The sequence below is a fragment of the Hemiscyllium ocellatum genome, chromosome 43 (assembly GCF_020745735.1).
Source record: "Hemiscyllium ocellatum isolate sHemOce1 chromosome 43, sHemOce1.pat.X.cur, whole genome shotgun sequence".
Taxonomy (NCBI): Eukaryota; Metazoa; Chordata; class Chondrichthyes; order Orectolobiformes; family Hemiscylliidae; genus Hemiscyllium; species Hemiscyllium ocellatum.
Genome location: NC_083443.1, coordinates 10,922,836 through 10,946,504, shown reverse-complemented (window position 1 = coordinate 10,946,504; position 23,669 = coordinate 10,922,836). Strand labels below are relative to the sequence as shown.

Below are 23,669 nucleotides of genomic sequence, written 5' to 3'. Positions count from 1 at the left end.
ATATAAATAGCAACTTTACCTGTTCAAAACCATTGCACAGTTTTCCTAATGTATGTATGAAGTTCAGTCAGTGGGCGAGCATATCAACCAATGTGTGCAGAATAAGATCGCGCATGGAGGCAGAGTTAGCGAAGTTCATTGGGTGATAATTACCTGGGATTCAAAGTAGCCCTGAGCTGACCAGGGGGTATCTGGATATACCCTTTTGGTGTAGCACTGAAGTATTGATCTAGATTGTGTTCATGGCCTGGGCTGACACAGGCCATTTTCTGGCACGGCTGAAATCTGCCAACTGAGCCAAGCTGTCCATCAATGACCGAGATTTTGACATTCCTGTGAATCTAGAAATGAAAGTTAGATTGAGCTGGTGCTTTTGCGGTTTGTAGAAAGGATAGGGTCGAGAAACATAATCAGCCATGATTGGATGGTGGAGCAGACTCAGTGGGCTGAAAGGTCAAATTCTGCTCCAATAGCTTATGGTCTGATGACCTCTTTTCAGTCTAATGATTGTCATCTTTCTTTACACAGTGGGAGAGGTTGCAGATGACGTCCAGTGAGAGGAGAAAGATACTGTGCTCTGTCACATTCCATATCATCGCCATTACCTGTGTGGTGTGGTCACTATATGTCCTCATTGACAGGACAGCGGAGGAGATAAAACAAGGCCAGACCAGTGGTACGTGCAAACCCCTCCTCCTTCTTGTCCTCCCCTCCAAATATCTGAGAGATTCTTCATACCTTTCGGAATGTTTCTGTTCCCACCTGTGAGTTGAAAGGTAAATCTCTCAGAACGGCTTGTTTTAACTCTGGGCCTGTCCCTTTGGGATGTGGGTTAGGAACCCAGTTGTTGAAGCCAGGGATGAAGTCGCTGGGTGTTTCTAATTTCTGCACCTCCACTTAATCCATGCCTCACTAAATCCTCACCTCCTCCCTCAGTGTGCAACTGATATCTCACCCATTCTGGGTTGGAGGGGGAAGGAGGCGGTTCTGAGACAGCTGAGGCCTAGCTGCTGAGGCTTGGCTGAATTGCCTGCTTGAACTCATCGAGACGAGACTGAGATCCTCCTCATGGCTCCCAGTGGAGAACTCCCTTTGGGACAGTTCTTTTTGAAAAATATGTGGTTATATGAGGGGGGTGTTGGGGGGTTGCATTGGGTGGATATCTCATCCATTCCCTTAAACCTGTAGCTTGGCTGCACTGGGGGCATGTGGCGGAGCTGGGGTGGGAGCATGACCCTGTCAGTTGTCAATGACACTTCATTCTGCCTCTTCAGCTCCTCAGTTAAAATTGGGAACTGCTAGTTCCTGGTACTTCTCTCTGTGGCAGACCTTTGATCATTCATACCATTAAGTACAGGTCTGTCACTGTACAACATGGGGGTACAGTACTGGTGGGGACAGGTCTGTCACTGTGTAACTCTGGGGTATAGTAGTGGTGAGGACAAGTCTGTATTTGTATAACACTGGCGTACAGTACTGGTGGAGACTGGTCTGTCATTGTATAATACTGGGATACCGTACTGGTGGGGACAGGTCTGTCACTGTATAACACTGGGGTACTGTATGGTTGGTACAGGTCTGTCACTGTATAACACTGGGATACCTTACTGGTTGGTACAGGTCTGTCACTGTATAACACTGGGGTACAGTGCTGGTGGGGACAGGTCTGTCACTGTATAACACTGGGATACCGTACTGGTGGGGACAGGTCTGTCACTGTATAACACTGGGGTACTGTATGGTTGGTACAGGTCTGTCACTGTATAACACTGGGATACCTTACTGGTTGGTACAGGTCTGTCACTATATAACACTGGGCTACAGTACTGGTGGGGACAGGTCTGTCACTGTATAACACTGGGGTACAGTACTGGTGGGGACAGGTCTGTCACTGTATAACACTGGGGTACAGTACTGGTGGGGACAGGTCTGTCACTGTATAACACTGGGGTACAGTACTGGTTTTCAGTGTGTTCAGTGTGACAGTGCGATCTCCTGATTCAGATGTTGGACTAGAAGGAATGTGAGCCCGGATTTGATGAGTGAAGGGGAAGTGAGCACTGCAGATGCTGGAGAGTCAGAACCGAAGAGTGTGGGGCTGGAAAAGCGCAACAGGTCCAAGGAACAGGAGAATTGATGTTTTGGGCCTAAGCCCTTCATCCCAAAAAATCAACTCCCCTGCTCCTCAGATGCTTGCCTGACCTGTTGTGCTTTTCCAGTCCCACACTTTTTGACTCTGAGGAGTGAAGAGTTGAGTAAGATTGGTCAGATGTTGCAGAAAGGTGGGACCTGAAGATTCGCAGACGTTCAGGAATGATATCAGAGGGAGGAGGTGTGTGATGACCTTCGGGCTGAAACTGGCTGCGGATGGCATAGGGGAGTCTTGTAGGAATGGCTGAGAGGAACGTGGGAGCTGAGGGTTGGATATGGAGATGTAGAAAGCCCTGGGGAAGGTCTTTGCTCTGAGTACTGTGTGACTTTGGAACTCTCTGCCTCAGAAGGCACTGGAGTTGCGGTCCTTGAATATATTTCAGGTAGACATAGCTCAGGTCTTGCTAGGCCCGAGAATCAAAGATCATCAGGGGTGGATGGGAAGGTAGAATGCAAAACACTGTCATACTATCCACGATCTTATGGAAAGACAACGCAGCCTAAAATGGCCTCCTCATGCTCCTCATGTGTCTGTGGTTTCAGGCAGGCAGGGCTGAGGGACTAAGATATTGAGGTGGTGCTTTGGGAATTAAAGTCTCATAGTATCAGGAATAATTTGATGGTTTTTCTTTCCATCTTCCAGCCCAAGTGCACGGCAACGTGAACCGGTGATGACCGCATGTTAAATGACGTATTTTTAATCATCCTTGCAGGTATTTTGGAGTGGCCATTCTGGACTAAGCTGGTGGTTGTGGCAATTGGCTTCACTGGGGGACTTGTGTTCATGTACGTGCAGTGCAAAGTGTACGTGCAACTGTGGAAGAGACTGAAGGCATACAACAGGGTCATCTACGTGCAGAACTGCCCAGAGAGCAGCAGGAAATGCGTCGGGGAGAAGCCGCCACTGACTGAGCAGAACCTGGAGAACAAGGAAGAATCTTCGGTCCAACGGTTAGGGATTAACTCTCTGCATTGCACAGAGCCTGAGGACTGTGGGGTGGGGATACTAAATGTGTAGGGTTTACACTACATGGACTCTCTATGTGGGGAGCAGATTTGACCCAACGTACCCTGTCAGTTACTGCTGAGATGGTGTGCAACACTAGATTTCCAGCTAGGCCTAATTTTGATCTCCAGTGAAGATGGACTGGACAGGGTGATCACGTCATGTCTGGCAATCATGGTTAAGATTGTTCCCCTGCTCGCTCTCTCTCTCGCTCACACTCTCTCGCTCTCTTCCCTCTGTTTCTCTGTGACTCTAAAGTTTTGCAACAGGGTGAGAGGTACTTCTGATCTTCGGGAATCCACCGTTCCAAACAACATTTCAACATACTACTGAGGTGATCGTTTGCTGATATCACTGCAATCTCAAACAAAGACTCTGTTTTGCCAGTGACTTTGCAAAAAACAAAATAGACTCCACAATTACCGAAACACCAAGTAGCAAACTAGCACTTTTAATGAGGCTTTTCTTTTGTATCAAAGTTTGTGTGTCCTGTGACAGTATGTTTCGGTGTAATTCTGATTGTATGGAAATAAGTCCCAATATTTTTTATTTCATGTTGAAGAAGTTTTTGACGAAAGTTGTAATAATTTCAGACTGGGGATAACTAAACCTCGCGACAGTCAGGTTTATTATTTTCAATGATTCTTCCAAAAGGTCCTTGAGAAAGATTTTATTTACCAAGATAATCTCACTGGCTACATCTCAAGTGCAATTATTCCCCTTTTTTTGTTGAATTGTTTCTTTTCTAATATTATGATGTCTCCATTTTTAGAAACCAGCTCCTTCTGTTGTCTTTCCATTGTTTTGGATAATTATTTATTGGAAAATACATGTGTAAAAAGATGCACTTGGAAAGTCTGGGACCAGAATCTTTCCTTTTATATGCAGGTTTGTTATTTAGTCATTGTTATAAGCAGCAAGACAAAGGGAAACAAATACTACTTCTATAAGTTATTAATATAAATTTTAAGATATCATTTATTTCTATTTGTTTATAAATGTAGCAGCTTTTTGCATCTAAAGTTTCTAAATTTGTATTGTCACCACCAATATTTGAACTTGAGGGCATTGTGTGGCCACTTACCACTGACCTTTGAACTCAAACGCCCAGTACCTATATGCAGGCCGTGCCTCCAAAATGGCCGACTTACCACCAGGCTCATGTTGCCATGGAGATTAAAGCCAAACTCCCCTTTTGTTGTCAGGGAATCTGGAAATATACCATTTTATGAGGGAGGAAATTCTATGATCTTTTCTATGTTGCCAAGACGCCCAGGATTGTCAATTAGCAAAACCAATTTCTCATAAACACGAAACATTTAATCAAAGCATTCCTTCAAAGAAAATGATACATTTTTTTAACAATGTGAAAGAAGAACGATATCATTACCTGGAAAAAAGATTCACCTGCCAAAAGTATTCTTGCCATTGTTTCTTCTTTAACTACATTGCAGCTATAACCCATCACCAATCCTGACTTTTTGTGAATGTCGTCACAAATGGCTCTAGCCTGCGTTTGCAATTCTGCATTTTTTTAAAAAGGAAAGCTAAATTAAATTCAAGGCTCCTGTTTGAATGGATTTCCATGGCTGTTCAAGGAGTGGTCAGTGCCACTTTGGGATGAGAATTGCACCTAGTTCATTAGTTGGGTGAAAGGAATTTCTTGGTACAGTCATTTGAACTGTATTTAAAATGTATAGTTTTGTACTTCATTGTGTTTTTATTTCACAGTACAGTATTAAATGTATAGTCTACTACATTGTTGCATAGTTTCCCAATAAACTTTGACTTTGTTGTACATGTGTGATTTATTTGTGGACTTGGATTGAACCTGAATTGAACTGGAATAGGCAGGGACTGACTGTGGGAGCATCACAATCCTGCATTCACTCTGACATTCACAATTGCACATTCCAGTGCAAATCAGACAATGACAACTGGGCTTCCCACTACTTCCCCTCCCTACCCGGTCTGGGTGTCCTGAGGACAATATTATACTCCAGCTTCTACCTGTCTGTCAATAGGAGTGGTCTAACCCTTTTGTCACATCTAATCCTACCTCTTTGTAGCCCTGGAATCATTTTGTCTGTGTTTTTTTTTATTCCTTTGTGGGACGTGGACGTCGCTGGGTGAGGCCTGCATCTTTATTCCTAACCTTAATTGAACTGAGTGGCTCGCTAGACTATTTCAGGGGATAGTTCAGAGTCAAGCACATTGCTGTGGGTGTGGAGTCACGTGGACCAGAACACAGATTTCCTTCCCTAAAGGACATGAGTGAACCCATCGGAATTTTCATTTTGCAACAGTCAATCATGGTTACATCACTGAAACTTGCATTTAATTCTGGATTTTACTAAGAGTGTTTAAATTCCGTGTTGGGATTTGAACATACGTTCCAAAAATAGTGAGCTAGGCCTCAGGCTTACGAACTCAGTGCTTTTACCCCATGGCACTTACCCCTCTTAATATACTGCTTATCCCATTATTACCCGATTACCCTTTAGCTTTTCGGGCATCAGCTCACACAAACACTTTAGTTTTTAAAATGTTTTCTCCTGTTATCTCTGATCTTATTTTCACCAGTCACAGTCCATTGGGGAGGCAATGTCCCAGTGGATTTATTGCTAGACTATTAATCCAGAAACTTAGCTAATGTTTTGGAGTCCGGGTTCAAATCTTGCCGTAAAGAATCGGGAATTAGGTGTCTAATGATGACCATGAATTGACTGTTGTGAAAAGTCCACCTGAATCATTAACGTCTTTGAGGGAAGGAAATCTGCTATCCTTATCTGGTCTGGCCTACATGTGATTCCAGACCCACAGCAATGTGGTTGACTCTTAGCTGCCCTCTAGGCAATTAGGAATGAGCAATAAATGCTGGTCTAACTACCGACACCCCCATTCCCATGAATGAATTAAAAAAAATCTGGTTTTGACTCTGATCTGGTAACAGAAACTCTTTATTTACTCCATCGATAATTTTGAACATTGCCATCAAATCTAACCTGACCTCCCTGCTCAAAATAGAACAGCTTCCCTCCGCTTTTCCAGTCTGAGGTGCCCCATACCCACTCCCATTCTAGTTAATCCGCATCTCCCAGGCTTTGATAACCCTCTTAACGTGCTGAAGAAACTAAAGCAACTGGAACGTTTCCAGTGTTTATTGAAGGTTTAACAAAACCTAGTCTCTTTGTTTTCAGAGAAGCCGGCTTTTACAGCCTATCCCACCACCTTCAAAAAAAAGGTTAAATAGACCGTCAAGTCTCTGTTTCCACATGATCTCCACCAATCACTTTGGCCAAAGCGGTCAGGGCGATCCCAGGTTAGTTGTCTTTTTTAAGATCTTGTGTCCGTTTCCTGCATGGCCGCAGGCTCGGTGAGATTGTAGCACCTCATTGGTGTTTTATTTGAAGGGGTTGCTTCTTGACTTTAGCTCAACGCTCCTGATCTTTGGTCACTCCGTCTGGGGTAACTCAGAGCCATACAGCATGGAAACAGACCCTTCAGTCCAACGAGTAGACCTCCTCCTGGGTCTGGCCAAGATGGCTGTGGAGGGGTTTGTTCAACCCAACGAACCCGTGTCTGCTCCCCCCTCCCCTGAACTTACATCCGAGCTGATGTACTCCTGCGCTGTGCACAATGTCCCAGTTGAGATGTCTCACAACCCAATGGGCATCGCTTGAACCACCTCCGGGAATGAGGTTTCAGTTCGGGTTTCTTTATTGCTTGGTTGCAGTGCCCCTTCTTACTGGAATGTTTGTTTCATTGGTTGCTCGCTTTTTTAAGTGTCTCTGGTCAAAGTGAGGGGAATTCGAGTTTAGCTTGTTTACAGAGGGACTGGGTTTGAAGACACTGTTCATTACTCAGTGATGGTTCGCAGGGGGAGATTACTGTTTATAAGTCCTCTTTTGAGATTGGTTCTGGGAACATTTGTACATGGACTATTAGCCCTCAGACACTCCAAAGTAGACTAGTGGGAGGCTGGAAAATCACAGCAAGCCAGGCAGCATTAAGCGGTGGAGAAGTCGACATTTCGGGTATAACTTTTCTTCAGGACTGGGCTGGGTGTAAAGGGAGCTGCAGGTAAACGAGGAGGCAGTGAGGGAGGGTTTTGTGTGACAGTGGTGGAGTGGTGAGGTGAACACAGATAGAGGGTATGACCTGGTTGGTCAATGGGAAGAATGCATCCAGTCAGTGGCTGAAAGGAAGGGTCGGTCGGTGGAGCGAAAGGGAGGGGGAGGGGCTGGAAACGGAACTGGGGATGGGGACGGAAGGTTATTTGAACTTGGAGAACTCAATGTTGAGTTCTCTGGGCTGTAGGCTGCCCAGACGGAAGATGAGGGGTTGTTCCTCCAATTTGCGGTTTGGTTCATTGTGGCAATGAAGGAGGCTGAGGATGGTCATGTTGGGAGGGGGAATTATAACGGGCGGTAACTAGGAGGTAAGGTTGACACTTCAAAAGAGGACAAGTGTCCAATTTGTTTGAAGTTTGACCAATTTTTATCAAGTTTTGCCAATTTTTGTAGATGCACCATTGAAAGTATCCTGTCTAGATGCAGCACAGTTCAGTATGGCAACTGTTCTTCTGAACACTATAGAGCATTATGGATACAGTCCAGTCCATCACACAAACCAGCCTTCATTCCATTGACTCCATTTATTCTTCCCACAGCCTCGGGAAAGTAACCAACATCATCAAAGACCCCTCCCAACCCGGTTACACTCTCTTCCACCCTCTGCCATTGTGTAGATATAAAGGTTTGAAAACATGTGCAAACAGGTTCAAGAACAGCTTCTTCCCCACTGTTATCAGACTTTTGAACGGACCTCTCAAATGTTAATTCTGATCTCTTGCTCTCTCTGCACCTTCTCTGTGGCTGTGTACTTTGCACTTTGTATAGTACAATCTGCCTGTATAGCATGCAGAACAACACTTTTCACTGTATCTCAGTACATGTGACAACAATAAATCGATCGAGTTTTGAAAGTTTACAAGGCATGTTTGGTTGTCAATAATGGATTGACACAAGTGCCATTGAGGCCGTTGTCACATGACTGACCAGACCCTCTCCCACTCTTTGGCCCAGCCATTGGTGTCCATTGGAAGGTTGATGCTCAACCAGTTTGGCCACATCACCTTCCTTCATCAAGCTCCTGGAGTGGGACTTCAACCTAGAAGTGTTGGCTCAGAGGTAGGGACGCTACCCACTTTGTTGAAGAGCTCTTCCAGAACTATTTACAGAGAGTGGTTACTAGTCCCAGCATGTTTCCCTTATTGTGTTTCAGCCCCATCTATATTTCCTATCGCCACATGGAACAGTCTGTGAAGGATTCCCTACATCGTGTTGGCTGCAACAAGCCTCCTCCTCATAAATCCTCTAGCCTTTGCTCAGAGTTAGAGGATAGCAACCCATTAGGACAATAAACTGGCCATTCCTCAAATCATTTTCGTCGCGTAGTACTCTTCATAACTCTTTGATCCATTGCTAATTAAAAATCAGTCTATTTCCTGTTTAGGTTTTTCAGTGTCCTGATAGCCACCTGGAGTGTGAGTTCCAACAGATTCATGACCCTTTGAGAGAAATAATTTCTCCTCATCTCTATTTTAAATCTGCTAACCCTTATCCTAAAGCCATTGCCCTTCATTCTAGATTGTCCCACAAGGGGAAACATTCTCCCCACTTCTGAGATGCCCTCTCTTCCCCAAGCAAGTCTAGGTTCCTCCTACCCCCCTGACTAATTCATTCCACCACACAGTTAGCCGTTAGATGATACTGTTCTTTGAAGACTCCCCTCTCTTTATGAACATTTAACTTGACCTGAAGTGGACACAATGGGATTCTGACTGGCTGGAAGATGCGGCTTTAGGAGATTGCAAGAAACGTTCAGATTCTGAGGAACATTGTTGAGAGCGATTTCTTTTCCAGTCGCACAACTTCTCAAAGAAAGCAACATGTGAAGGGTAAATGTATTTAATTAAGGAATCAAATGCTCTCAATTTGAAAGTTTATGCACAGCCATTAATCACAGGCATACGACAGAAACCTACAAGTCATTCAGAAAGCAAATGCTTTGTCACTATGGTATTGTTACATTGTTGTACCAATGCCCTTTGTTGCTTTGTGAATGCACCAGTGCAGGTTGTTCTTGAGATAGCAATGAGTTTCAGAGAATTTGGAAATGAGCAAACGTTGTTACATTTGTGGACTAGTAATGAAGTTCACGCTCTGCATATTTAGGCCTCAACGATATGTTGAGAAATGCTCAGGCCTATCAGTATTCCCGACTCAGCACTGCCTGATATAGAGGATTGGACCATTCAAGGACATATGCAGCCTATTATCTGACACCAATGAACTTCAGGGAACCCATCACAGCTTCTTAACCCATTTGGGAGCTGTCTGCAGGCTCGATGCCAGTAAGTTACCAGAATGAGCTGTCTGATCGACGAGATGACGGAAGGATTTTGCGCAGGTCTTCCCCAGCCGTGATCCCCCCACCAACATGGACACCCCCCCCCCCACCTCAGTGGAACAATGTGGGAGGGGCGACACGTTAAGCCCAGGAGAAAGCTCATGGTTATCTTTCAACTTTTGTTTTGCTGGTGATTCAGATTCAGTAGAAAGTATGAACCAACAGGAGCAGGAATAGGCCATTTGGCTGTTATTCAGTAAGAGCATCTGATTGGACCTTCGAAGAAGGCTGAAAGAGGGTGCCCTCTGGGAGTCCATAGACTCAGGGGCGTCTGAGAGAGAGAGAGGAAAGTAAAACTTTTTTTCTCTCCATCTTAAGTGGGGGAGCCCTTTTTTATAAACAGTGCCTCAGAGTTCTAGTCTCCTGCACCTACACTCCCCCCACACCCTCTCAGTCCCCTTGAGATTTCCATCAATGAGATTATCCTCACATTCTCCCCGTGACTGCATGGGTTTCCTTCGGCTGCTCCGGTTTCCTCCCACAGTCCAACAATGTGCAGGTTAGGTGGATTGGCCATGCTAAATCGTCCATACTATCCAGGGGTGTGTAGGTTAGATGCATTAGTCATGGACAAATGTAGAGTAATAGGGTGGGGCAGTGGGTCTGTGTGGGTTGCTATTTGGAGGTTCAGTATGGACTTGTTGGGCCGAATGTTTCCACATGGTAGGGATTCAACGGTAACATCAGAAAGGGGGGTCCCAGAATGGAGAGACTGGGAATGCCTGAGGCAAAACAGGAGCAGGATAGAGTGGGGCAAGGGAATAGTGGGAGGAAAGCTACATGGGACAGAAACTCCCACTGACATCCATGAGACATGAATGGCTGTAACTGGCTTAATTCATGCATCAGGGAGGAGAAAGTGAGGACTGCAGATGCTGGAGACCAGAGCTGAAAATGTGTTGCTGGAAAAGCGCAGTAGGTCAGGCAGCATCCAAAGAGCAGGAGACTCAACGTTTCGGGCATGAGCCCTTCTTCAGGAAGATTCCTGAAGAAGGGCTCAAGCCCGAAACATCGATTCCCCTGCTCCTTGGATGCTGCCTGACCTGCTGCGCTTTTCCAGCAACACATTTTCAGCCATAATTCATGCATCATCCTGTTTGGTAACCAGTTAGCAACAAAACAGCAACATGAATGTATTGGTTGTCTTGGAACACTGCTCTGAGAGATACAAAACAAGTTGGATCAGTATGTGTCATTTGCATGCTGGATTGGATATTCCAGGCGTGCTGCCTCACAGTGCCAGGGACCCGAATTTGAGTCCAGCCTCAGGCAACTATGTGTAGTTTGTATATTCTATGCGTGGGGGTGCTTCAGTTTCCTCCCACAATCCAAAGATGATGAGTGGAGGTGCTGGTGTTGGGCTGGGGTGGACAAGGGCAGAAATCACATGCCATCAGGTTATAGTCCAACAGTTCTATTTGAAATCACAAGTTTTCAAAGAGGGTAGCCCTTTCATCAGGTGAAATGACCTGACAAACAGAATATGCTCCAAAAACCTGTGATTTCAGACAAACCTGTAGGACTATAACCTCGTGTCATGTGATTTCCGACTTAGTCCGAAGATGTGCAGGTTGGATGGATTGGCTACGCTATATTTCCCATAGTGCTCAGGGATGTGCAGGCTAGGTGGGTTAGCCATAAGAAATGCAGGGTTACGGGAACAGGGTAGTCTGCCTGGGATGCTCCTCAGAGGGTCAGCATGGGTTCAATGGGTCGAATGGACTATTTCCACACTGCGGGGATTCTATGATCCTGAGTAGTGGATGGAGTAGATTGTTGGACATTACCTCGACAAATAATGAGGAAGCTATGGATGAAGGATATGCAGCACATGAGTTCATTCTTTTTACTGGAAGATGCTACAGTTGGGAAAGCATGGTGCCATTTTGAAGTGCTGTAAAAAAAAGAGATATATATTTCTTGCTGACAGAAGGTTTTTGGAATGATCCCGAGGGCTGGGATCCTCCTCTAGACTCCGGGCAGCGGCATGATCGGAGACCTGTGTCTTTTGCGGATTTTGCGAGATTCCACCTTCAAGCACCTCACACACCCTTTTATCAGTTCCTTTGGAGCCCTGGCTGTAACAGCAAGGAAACAAAGAGAGAGGTCAGGGAAGAACGTTCACCCCCTGGATCCCTCCATTCAAGATAGTGACTGCAGCATCTCACACTGGACAAACAGGAAGGGGAATGGGAGGATATCCGGTTTCCAACTCAACAGGGCATCAAGACTTGAGAGTCATCATCCTCTCTCAGCAACCCCAGTGGGTTAAAACCCAGACCATACTCCATGACTCTGCTCCTGCTGTTATTAATCTTAGTGTCCTTCCACCCCGAGCCGGAATGGGTTCCCCAGTGACTCACCTCCAGTTGCACTGGCTTTCAGCTCCCCTCTTCAGCTCCCCTCCTAAACCCTGTCCTGTCTTACTCACAACTGCAGCATTGGAGTCAAGGTCAGGTGAGGCGTGGGCCTCACACCAAGTTTGAGCCTTCCTCAATACCCAGGTTCGCTTTCAGTTGGAGCCTTACTCATGGCCAGCGCTCCTTTGGAATCAAGGGTTACGCAGTGATGGTCATAGACCATGGGAGCAGCATGAGGCCATTTGGCCCATCGAGTCCATTCCACTATACGTTCATGGCTGATACATTTTTCAACCCCATTCTCATGTCTTTTCCTGTAACCCTGGATCCCCTTACTAACCAAGAACCTATCTATCTCTGCCTTTAAGACATTCAATGACTTGCCCTCTGTAGCATTCTATGGCGATGAATTCCACAGATTTGCCAGCCTCTGGCTGAGAAAATACTACTTCTCAGTCTAAAGGGCTGTCCCTTCCCTCTGAGGCTGTGCCCTCGGGTCCTAGTCTCTCCCACTAGTGGAAACATCTTCTCAACATCCGCTCTGGGATAGTAGGGTGGCTAGCGCCTCTGCCTTACAGCACTAGGGACCCGGGTTTGATTTCAGCCCTGGGTGACTGTCTGTGTGGAGTTTGCACATTCTCCCCGTGTCTGCGGGGGTTTCCTCTGAGTGCTCCGGCTTCCTCCCACAGTCCAAACATGTGTAGGTTAGATGGATTGGCCATGGAGAATATGGGGTTAGAGTAGGGGGGCTGAGTCTGGGTGGGATGCTCTTTGGAGGATTAGTGAGGACTCGGTGGGCCAAATGGCCTGGTTCCACACTGTCGGGATTCTATGATCCACATCTCTCAGTATTCCATCAATTAGATCCCTCCTGTTATCCTTCTAAAAGCCATCAGGTACAGACTCGGCGTCCTCAATATGACAAGCACTTCAACTCTGGGATCATTCTGAAATACCTCATCTGGACTCCCTCCAAGGCCAGCACATCCTTCCTTCGACATGGGGCCCAAAACTGCTCTCAATATTCCAAATGCGGTCTGACCAGAGCCTTCCTGCAGTACATCACTCCTCTTGCATTCTAGCCCTCTCCAAATGAATGCTGGCAATTTTACTCCATGTCACTGTAAAAACTCTCGAAACAAGAGCCAAAAAATCTCAATGATCCTGAGGGACTGGACAGGGAGGTGGAGGTTTCCCGTAAACACAGGATTTCAGCCCACTGGATTAATTCCGCCATTTGAAGAGATCATGGCTGAGTTGATAATCCCCAGCGCCTGCCCCCTTCAGTACCTGCCACTTCAGTCACCATCTCAATGTGAGATTTATTTGTTCAAAATTATTCCAGTGACAAAGAGAACCAGTGGGACTAAAACTGCAGGGTGAAACCCGTGTGTAATCTCACTCAATTTAGTTGCTGGGAAACAGAAGCCATTTGGCCCATCGAGATTCTATACCCCTTGCCTGCATTCAGATTTGACACCACCTTGCTACAGATCTGTGTCTTGCTGTTTTGTTAACTCTTATACAAACATGCTTCAGATTGGCTTGCTCATTGGAACAGCGTTTTGAACACAATTCGGGTAATGTATTTAATGCAAATTATTGCGAGCATTAACTTTGTTTACCGCCTTCATTCCAGTATCTTTGTTCACATTTCAACTCCACCCTGTTGAATGTCAACCTGTATTTATATAGCCCCTTTAAATTATTGAAACACCCCCAGGCACTCTGGAGGAGCCTAATTGGAGAAAAAATAGACATCAAAGCAAAGATTATGACAGAATAAGTTTCTAATGGAACAAGGAAGACAGAAATAAATTCGGGGAAGTGGCAATTTTGAGGTGTGGATTTCCAGAGCTTAGGATCCAGACTGCTGACCCGACAGATATCATTGGGAGAAGGAAGTGGGGGATAGCTGATATTTGGAGGGATATCAGAACTAGAGGCCCATCAGTACAAAGTAGTCACAAAATCCAATAAGGAGCAGGAACATCTTCAGCCAGAGTGTGGAACTGACTGCGGTGCTCAGCGTTCGATTATGTCTGTCTGTTCACACTTCTCTGAGCTCCCTGTGATGGGTCAGTCAGGAAAGGAAATGAAGCTGAGACAACAGCTGTCAAAATGACAGAGCAGATATTTCTCAAAGGTTGGGTAATGCCGTTCCCCCCGACAACACGCACATGCACACAGACACACAGACACACAGACACACACACACACACACACACACACACACTCAGACACACACATAGACACACACAGACACACACACGAACACACACACACACATGCACTCAGACACATACACACTCAGACACATACACATGCAGACATATACACATGCAGACATACACTCAGACACACACACTCAGACACACAGATAGACACGCACAGACACACACATGCAGACATATACACACACAGACATACACTCAGACACACACATCGACACACACTGACACACACACACAGGCACGCGCACACACACTGACACACACACACACACACACACACACACACTGGCACGCACACACTCAGGCGTGCACAAACACATACTCACGTGCACTCAGATACACATACACGCAGACACAGACACACACATACACCTGCTGCACGTATAATCTCTGAGATATAATCGTACAGACCTCTTACTATCAAACCACTGGCTGTCAATGATAGCAGTAGCAGCAATGAATTAGGGAGCAGCTTGACAAACAAATGAAGAGTTGAGGTGGGCTACAATGTTACACTTTGGAAACCTGGGAACAAGACATAGTGGAGTATAAGGAGAAAGTGAGGACTGTGGATGCTGGGGATCAGAGTCTAGAGTGTGGTGCTGGAAAAGCACAACAGGTCAGGCAGCATCTGAGCAGCAAGAGAGTCGATGCTTTGGGCATAAGCCGTGTGGTTGCAGGGATCAATGTGGATTTCAACAGTTTCCTCATTTCCCCTCCCCCCACATTATCCAAGCCTCCAACTCAGCACTGCTCTCCTGACCTGTCCATTACCTTTCCCATTTATCCAATCCACCCTCCTCTCTGACCTATCACTTTCTCCCCCACCTCCGTCTACCTATCTCAATCTCAACTACGTTCCCCCAACCCCAGCCTCCCCAAACCCCACCCCATTTATCTTTCAGCCCACGGCCCACAAGCCTCATTCCTGATGAAGGGCTTATGCCCAAAACATTGATTCTCCTGCTCCTCGGATGCTGCCTGACCTGCTGTACTTTTTCAGTACCACACTCTCGAGAGTGGAATATAAAGATAGCAGAGACTGAGTGGGCCGAATGGCCTGCTTTTGTACTATATTAGAGTAAACGAACAAAAGAGAAGTCCAGCACGGAGGGATCCAGGCCTGTACTGATCATCATGCCCTAGCTAAACTAAAAAAACAAACCTTCTGCCCTTACTCAGTCCATATCCCTCTATTCCCTCCTTATTCATGTCACCATCCAGATGCCTCTTAAATATCGCCAATGTGCCTGGTCCCACCACTACTTTTGGCAGTGCGTTCCAGGCTCCTACCACTTTCTGTGTGAAAAACATCCCTCGCACATCTCCCTTAAACTTCACCCCCCCTCACCTTGAACCTGTGCCCCTACTCTAATTGAAACTTCCCCTAGGGGAAAAACTCTCGGACTATCCACCCTATCTATAATTGTGTAGACCTCTATCAGGTCTTCTCTCAGCCGCTGTCTTTCCAGTGAAAACAATCCTAGTCTTTTTAACCTTTCCTCACAGACAATGCCCTCAAGACCAGGCAACATCCTGGTGAACCTTCTCTGCACTCCCTCCAAAGCTTCCATGTCCTTCATAGTGTGGCAACCAAAACAGCACACAATATTCCAAATTTGGCCTAACAAGGATTTAATATAGCTGCAACATAGGTTGCCAACTCTTGTTCTCCATGCTCCGTATTGTGGACTGATTGGACCGAATGGCCCGTTCCTGTAATATATTGTAGACAGGTGGGGCTGAATGGCCTGTTTCTATACTATGTTGTGGACTAGTTGGGCTTAATGGCCTGTTTCTGTACTATATTGTAGACTGACTGGACCGAATGACTCGTTTCTGTAGGATATTGTGGACTGGTTGGGCCGAATGGACTGTTTTTGTACTATATTGTGGACTAGTTGGGCTGAATGGTCCTTTTTGTACTATAATTTGGACTGACTGGACCAAAAGGCTTGTTTCTCTACTATATTGTGGACTGGTTGTGCTGTATGGACTGTTTCTCTACTATATTGTGGACTGACTGTGCTGAATGGCCTGTTTCTGTACTATACTGTGGACTGGTTGGGCTGAATAGCCTATTTCTATACTATATTGTGGACTGGTTGGGCCGAATGGCCTGTTTCTGTAATATATTCTGGACTGGTTAGGCTGAATGGCCTGTTCCTGTACTATATTGTGGACTGGTTAGGCCGAATGGCCTGTTCCTGTACTATATTGCCTGGGTAATGTAAACACGGAGGGTGGAATTTTCCCATCTCTGTCGGTGGCATGAGAAGTGTATGGTGAGAAGTGGAAATAATTGGGTGGGTTTGACCCCATCCCAGAGAGAAACTCAATGCCTCTGTGCAACCCCTACCATTCCATGCCAGAGGCTCATTGGGAGCCCTTTCAAGTTGCCAGCAATGAAGGCCCTAACGTGGTCAATAAATGGGCACTTCAACGGCCTCAATGAGCCACCCCACCTTCCCAGCAGACGAGAAAGAGTAACACCTCGAAAATAGGTGTAGGAGTAGGCCATTCGGCCTTTTGAGCCTGCTGCACCATTCAGTATGATCATCGTCAATCATCCAACGCAGTCCTCTGTCCCCATACCCTTTGATCCTTTTAGCCCTGATAATTATATTTGTGAGAAAATTCAATGATTTGGCAACAACCACTTTCTGTGGCAGAGAATTCCACAGGCTCCATACCATCAAGGCAAGAAATCTCTCCTTGTCTCAGATTCCTGATGAAGGGCTTATGCTCGAAACGTCGAATTCTCTATTCCTGAGATGCTGCCTGGCCTGCTGTGCTTTGACCAGCAACACATTTGCAGCTGTGATCTCCAGCATCTGCAGACCTCATTTTTCCAGACAGTGACTCCCTGGCTCTGGACTCCCCAGTTATTGGGAACAACCTTCCTGCATCTACCCTGTCAAGTCCCTGTTCGAAGGTTATAGCTTGTTGCGAGATTTGCCCTCCTCCTCAATCTTCAAAATGACCAATTCTCTTCTCTGAGTCATTCTTCTGGGCAACCAGGGTGACCTCCTGTGGCGTTGAGGGGTCCTCTAATTGCCCTGATTTGGGGCCAATCAGAGGCACCGATCACAGATAAGAGGGTGACCCCTGAAAGCTAATCCTCTGCCCTTGCGTTTGACCCTGCAAACTCCCCACGCACGGCCCTCCCCCCATCCCATTCCCCATGACCCCAAACCTGCAACAAGACGATGAACGTCGGCCACCGTTCTCGGTACCGGACCCCATCCAGATTAGGCCGGTGCTGTTGGCCTCTAATCGGCATGCCAAGGTCGAAGGCTGTGATAGGGTGAGAATCCCACCCTCACTCCACTGTCACCTCTTAGCGGGTCACCATGGGAACGGGGCGGGGGTGGGGGTGGTGGGGAGGAGCTGGCTAATCTCCATCTAATACCCACCCAGCTCCCAATTTAGTAACAAAAAAAGGGAAAATCCCAACCAGGACTCCTCCTCAGAGGGATAGGCGGAGATGGAGAGGGGTGAAGAATTGAGGGAAATGGAAACTGGACATGAAAATACTGAATTTCTTTTCGAAAATTTCTTTTTAAGCTTGCTTTAGCTGCAGTACTGAAGAGGGACTGGTGGTGGTGCTGCTGAATTGAACCAATGCCTTGTTTGGCTTCACTTGCGCAGATGAGGCCTGATTGATATTTTTAACAGATGGTCTGACACACCTCTGGGATAGTGGAATTTGACTCCGGGTCTCCTAACTCAGAGGTAGGGACATTACCTACAAGAGTAAGAAGAGCCACAATGCAAGCCTTATATTCTTGATTCCATTCAGGAAATATGAAATGTCAAGCCCATAGGAGGAACAAGTTTATCTCCTTGTGTCTTGAGAGATTTATTCTGCTTAAAATCTTAATCCCCTCCGTGTACGTGTCATCAGGGGCATGGCCATCTTGATTGGAGAGTTTGCAAAGTGCTCCCTCTCCTGACTGGGATGCAAACTGCAGGAATCCACCTCAAGTTTTGAACATAGAACATTACACTGCAGGACAGGCCCTTTGGCCTTCGATATCGCACTGATCTGTGAAAGCAATCTGAAGCCCATCTAACCTACACTATTCCATTATCATCCCTATGTTTATCCAATGACCATTTAAATGCCCTTAAACTTAGCAAGTCAGGCTCCATTCTGTTGGACCTTGGGGAGGGAGCAGATGAGACTTGAGAGAATTGTGCCAGACATGAGAGTCTTCAGTTGTGTCCAGAGGCTGAATAAGCTGGTATTGTCCTGCTCAGAGCACAGCAACACACAGGAGAGGCTGCAGAAACCATGTGAGGCTTTCATAATTGGTTATTGGTCAGAGTATTGAGTACAGGAGTTGGGACGTCATGTTGTGGCTGTACAGGACATTGGTTAGGCCACTGTTGGAATATTGCGTGCAATTCTGGTACCTTCCTATCGGAAAGACGTTGTGAAACTTGAAAGGGTTCAGAAAAGATTTACAAGGATGTTGCCAGGGTTGGATGATTTGAGCTATAAGGAGAGGCTGTTTAGGCTGGGACTGTTTTCCCTGGAGCGTCAGAGGCTGAGGGGTGATCTTAACGAGGTTTACAAAATTATGAGGGGCATGGAAAGGCAAAGTCCAGGGTCAGGAGTCCAGAACTAGAGGGCATAGGTTTAGGGTGAGAGGGGAAAGTTATAAAAGAGACCAAAATGGCAACTTTTTCATGCAGAGGGTGGTGCATGTATGGAATGAGCTGCCAGAGGAAGTGGTGGAGGATGTACAATTGCAACATTTAAGAGGCATTTGGATGGATATATGAATAGGAAGGATTTGGAGGGATATGGGCTGGGTGCTGGGAGGTCGGACTAGTTTGGGTTGGGATATCTGGTCGGCATTGACAGGTTGGACTGAAGAGTCTGTTTCCATGCTGTACATCTCTATAACTCTATCCAGGGGTAACTGTGGCAGGAGGGGACAAAGGGAGTGCTCATCCTGAAAGGCCATGGATGCAAGGATCAAAATGAAAAGAGAATTGGATAAATACAGCAAAAGGAAAGATTTGCATGGCAATATCAATGATTTAAAAAAGGTAATACTTGGAAATGAAGTGTAGGAGTGAGGCCAATGTGTCTCATTCACCAGTTTTACTGGGTTTGCCTTCTGCAAGTGGCTAGAGCAGGGGAATGGGACTAATTAGGTAGCTCTTTCAAAGACTAGTACTGGCAGGACAGCATGAATGGCCTCCATTTGTGTAGTATTATTCTGTGAATTATTTTAAGACTATGAATGTCCTCCCCAGCCAGAATTCCAGTAAAGCAAAGGTTGGAAAGACTAGCTGGAGAGGGCACAGGACAATGCAAGCTGCAAGTTATTTCTTTTTCTCTCTCTTTTTGTCTCTCTGTCTCTTTTTTTCTCTCATTCTCTCTTTCTTTCTCTCTTTGTTACACTCCCATTAGCTAAAGGAACAGGGCAATGTGGAGCTGATTTAAGGAACAGATATTGCGTGTCCTTGATGGGTATGTCCCTGTCAGGCAGGGAGGAAGTGACAAGGTAAGGGAACCGCGGTTTACTACAGAAATTGCATCTCTTGTTACGAAAAAGAATGAGGCTTATGTGTGGATGAGACAAGATGATTCGGATGAGGCGATGGAGAGTTACAGACCAGCTAGGAAGGATTTAAAGAGAGAGTTAAGGAGAGCAAAGAGAGGACACAAGCAGTTTTTAGCAAATAAAATAAAGGGGAATCCTAAAGCTTTCTATAGCTTTGTGAGGAATAAAAGGATGATTAGGGTAGGAATAGGGCCAGTCAAAGACAGAAGTGGGAAGTTGAGTGTGGACCTTGTGGAGATCGGAGACGTGCCAAACAAACATTTCTCATCGGTTTTCACTCAGGAGAAGGAAAATATTGTAGAGGAGAAGAATGATATTAGACTAGAAAGGATCGAGGTTAGTTACGAACAGGTGTTATCAATTCTAGAAGGAGTGAAGGTAGACAAGTACCCTGGGCCGGATGGGATCTACCCAAGGATTCTCTGGGAAGCTAGGGAGGAGATAGCAGAGCCTTTGTCTTTGATATTTGAGTCATCTTTGTCTACAGGTTTGGTACCAAAAGACTGGAGGATTGCAAATGTTGTGCCCTTGTTCAAGAAGGGCAGTAGAGATGACCCAGATTATTATAGACCAGTGAGCCTTACGTCTGTTGTAAGAAAGGTTTTGGAAAGGATTATAAGAGATAACATTTATAATCATCTAGCAAGCAACAATTTAATTTCAGGTAGTCAAGGGCAGGTCATGTCTCACAAACCTCATTGAGCTTTTTGAGAAAGTGACCAAGCATGTTGATGAGGGTAGGGCAGTTGACATGGTATACATGGACTTCAGTAATGCCTTTGATAAGGTTCCACATGGTAGGCTGTTGGAGAAAATACAGAGGCATGGGAATCAGGGTGATTTAGCAGTTTGGATTAGAAACTGGCTTTCTGAAAAAAGGCAGCGAGTGGTGGTTGATGGAAAATATTCAGCCTGGAGTCTGGTTACTAGTGGTTTTGCCACAAGGATCTGTTTTGGGACCACTGCTGGTGGATGGATTAGTAAATTTGCAGACGACGTTAAAGTCGGTAGAGTAGTGGACAGTGTGGAAGAATGTTACAGGTTGCAGGGGGACTTGGATAAACTGCAGAATTGGGTTGAGAAGTGGCAAATGGAGTTCAATGCAGCTAAATGTGAGGTGATGTACTTTGGGAAGAATAACAGGAAGGCAGAGTACTGGGTCAATGGAAAGATTCTTGGTAGTGTGAATGTGCAGAGGGATCTTGGAGTCCATGTACATAGATCCCTGAAAGTTGCCACTCAGGTGGATAGTGCTGTTAAGAAGGCATACAGTGTGTTAGGTTTCACTCGTAGAGGGATTGAGTTCCGGAGCCGCAATATCATGCTGCAACAATACAAAACGCTGGTGCGGCCACACTTGGAATATTGTGTACAGTTCTGGTCCCCATATTTCGGGAAGGATGTGGAAGCATTGGAAAAGGTGCAGAGGAGATTTACCAGGATGTTGCTTGATCTGGAGGGAAGGTCTTATGAGGAAAGGCTGAGTGACTTGAACCTGTTCTCATTGGCAAGAAGAAGATGAAGAGGGGATTTGATAGAGACATAATAATGTTTGGAGTCCTGTATGTCTCTCACAAATGTTAACTCTATTTCTCTCTCTCCACAGATATCGCCAGACCTGCTGAGTTTCTCCAACGTTGTCTGTGTTGATTTCAGATTTCCAGCATCTGCAGTATTTCACTTTAGTTTCCGTCTCTCTTGCAGTCTGGCCTGTGATTGGTTGGGATTGTACATTGTCCATTTTGTGTTCAGTAGCAGGAAGAGCGGGAGTGTTGACCAGGGGGTGACGGGAAGGTGAACCACTGATTTCAAAACTTATCTAGTGAATAGGCGGAGGACACGCTGAATAGGAGCAGAGACGGGATTGCTGGGTAAGTGAAGTAATATATTTGGGCTGTTGCGTTACTCGAAACATTACTTAGGTAGTGTCTCCCACCCTCCTCCTCTAGCCAAAAAAAAATGGTTTTGTGCATTGGATTGGTGAAGTAATTAATTTTTTTTTATTCTTTATTTTTCAACAGTTTCTTTGGGAACTTAGAACAATGGGAGTGGAGGTAAGGGCAGGTAAATACTCCTCCTGCAGCATGTGGGAGATAAGGGTCACCAGTAGTGTCCCCGCTGACTGCATCTGCGGGAAGTGCACCCAACTCCAGCTCCTTGAAAGCCACATTAGAGAACTGGAGCTGGAGCTGGATGAACTTCGGATCATTCGGGAGATGGAGGGGGTTATTGAGAGGAGTTACAGGGACGTTGTCTTACCTCAGGTACAAGGAAGGGGCAGATGGGTTACTGTCAGAGGACGGAAAGGGAACCAGCAGACAGTGCAGGGATCCTCTGTGGCCGTTCCCCTCAACAACAAGTGTACTGTTTTGGATACTGTTGGGGAGATGGCTTAGCCATGGGGTACAGGTCTCTGGCACAGAGTCTGTCCCTGTTGCTCATAAGGGAAGGGTAGAGAGCAGCAGAGTCATTGGGGTCTCCACATTTAGCGTGACAGACAGGAGCTTCTGGGGGAACAAGAGAGACTTACAGTTGGTGTGTTGCCTCCTAGGTGCCAGAGTCTGTGATGCCTCGGATTGTGTTGTCAGGATCCTGGAGGGGGAGGGGGAATGGGAGAGCCCCAAGTCGTGGCCCACAGAGGCACCAATGGCATAAGTTGGAAAGGGGATGGGAGTATAAAGCAGAAATTCAATGAGTTATGGTGGAAGCTTAGAGCTAGAACAAACAGAATTGTTATCTCTGGTTTGTTGCCCATGCCATGTGTTAGCGAAACGAGGAATGGGGAGACTGAAAGAGAGAGAGAGAGAGAGAGAGAGAGAGAGAACAAGAGAGAGGAGTTGAACACTTGGCCACAGGGATGGTGCAGGAGGAAGGGTTTCGGATACCTGGATAATTGGGACTCATTCTGGGGTAGGTGGGACCTCTACAAACAGGATGGCCTACACCTGAACCAAAAATGTACCAATATCTTGGGGGCAACTTTGCTAATACTCTTTAGGAGGGTTTAAACTAATTCAGCAGTGGGATGGGAACCTAAATTGTAGTTCCAGCTTCCAGGAGGTTGAGAATACTGAGGTCAGAAATGAGGTTTCAAAGTTGTACTGGCAAGCAGGAACTTGGTCTGAAGTGTGTCTACTCCATTTGGAATAAGGTGGGTGAACTTGCAGCATGGGTTAGTACCTGGGACTTCAATGTTGTGGCCATTTTGGAGATGTGGATAGAGCAGGGAGAGCAATGGTTCCTGCAGGTTTCAGGATTTAGGTGTTTCAGTAAGAACAGAGAAGATGGTAAAAGAGGGGGAGGTGTGGCATTGTTAGTCAAGAACAGTATTATGGTGGCAGAAAGGATTTTGAGGACTTGTACGAGGTAGAATGGGATGAGGTTCTCCACCGCATCTCCTCCACTTCCCGCTCCTCCGCCCTTGAGCCCCGCTCCTCCAACCGCCACCAAGACAGAACCCCACTGGTTCTCACCTACCACCCCACCAACCTCCGCATACAACGTATCATCCGCCGTCATTTCCGCCACCTCCAAACGGACCCCACCACCAAGGATATATTTCCCTCCCCTCCCCTATCAGCGTTCCGCAAGGACCACTCCCTTCGTGACTCCCACGTCAGATCCACACCCCCCACCAACCCAACCTCCACCCCCGGCACTTTCCCTTGCAACTGCAGGAAATGTAAAACTTGCGCCCACACCTCCTCCCTCACTTCCCTTCAAGGCCCCAAGGGATCCTTCCATATCCGCCAAAGTTCACCTGTACCTCCACACACATCATCTATTGCATCCGCTGCACCCGATGTGGCCTCCTCTATATTGGGGAGACAGGCCGCTTACTTGCGGAACGCTTCAGAGAACA

The 23,669-nt window shown here is 46.3% G+C and overlaps 1 protein-coding gene and 1 long non-coding RNA gene across 2 annotated transcripts in view; one reads left to right on the top strand and one right to left on the bottom strand.

Moving 5' to 3' along the window:
* LOC132835101 (uncharacterized) overlaps window positions 1–4,929 on the top strand; it is a 62,860-nt gene extending 57,931 nt beyond the window's left edge. The window contains exons 6-7 of the mRNA XM_060854415.1: window positions 529–676; window positions 2,865–4,929. Coding sequence (XP_060710398.1) covers window positions 529–676; window positions 2,865–3,169 — 453 coding nt within the window. The 3' untranslated portion in view covers window positions 3,170–4,929. The remainder of the gene's footprint in view (window positions 1–528; window positions 677–2,864) is intronic.
* A 4,184-nt stretch (window positions 4,930–9,113) lies between these two features.
* Window positions 9,114–23,669, bottom strand: part of LOC132835102 (uncharacterized) — a 35,942-nt gene continuing 21,386 nt past the window's right edge. The window contains exon 3 of the long non-coding RNA XR_009647282.1: window positions 9,114–11,709. This is a non-coding gene — a long non-coding RNA (uncharacterized LOC132835102). The remainder of the gene's footprint in view (window positions 11,710–23,669) is intronic.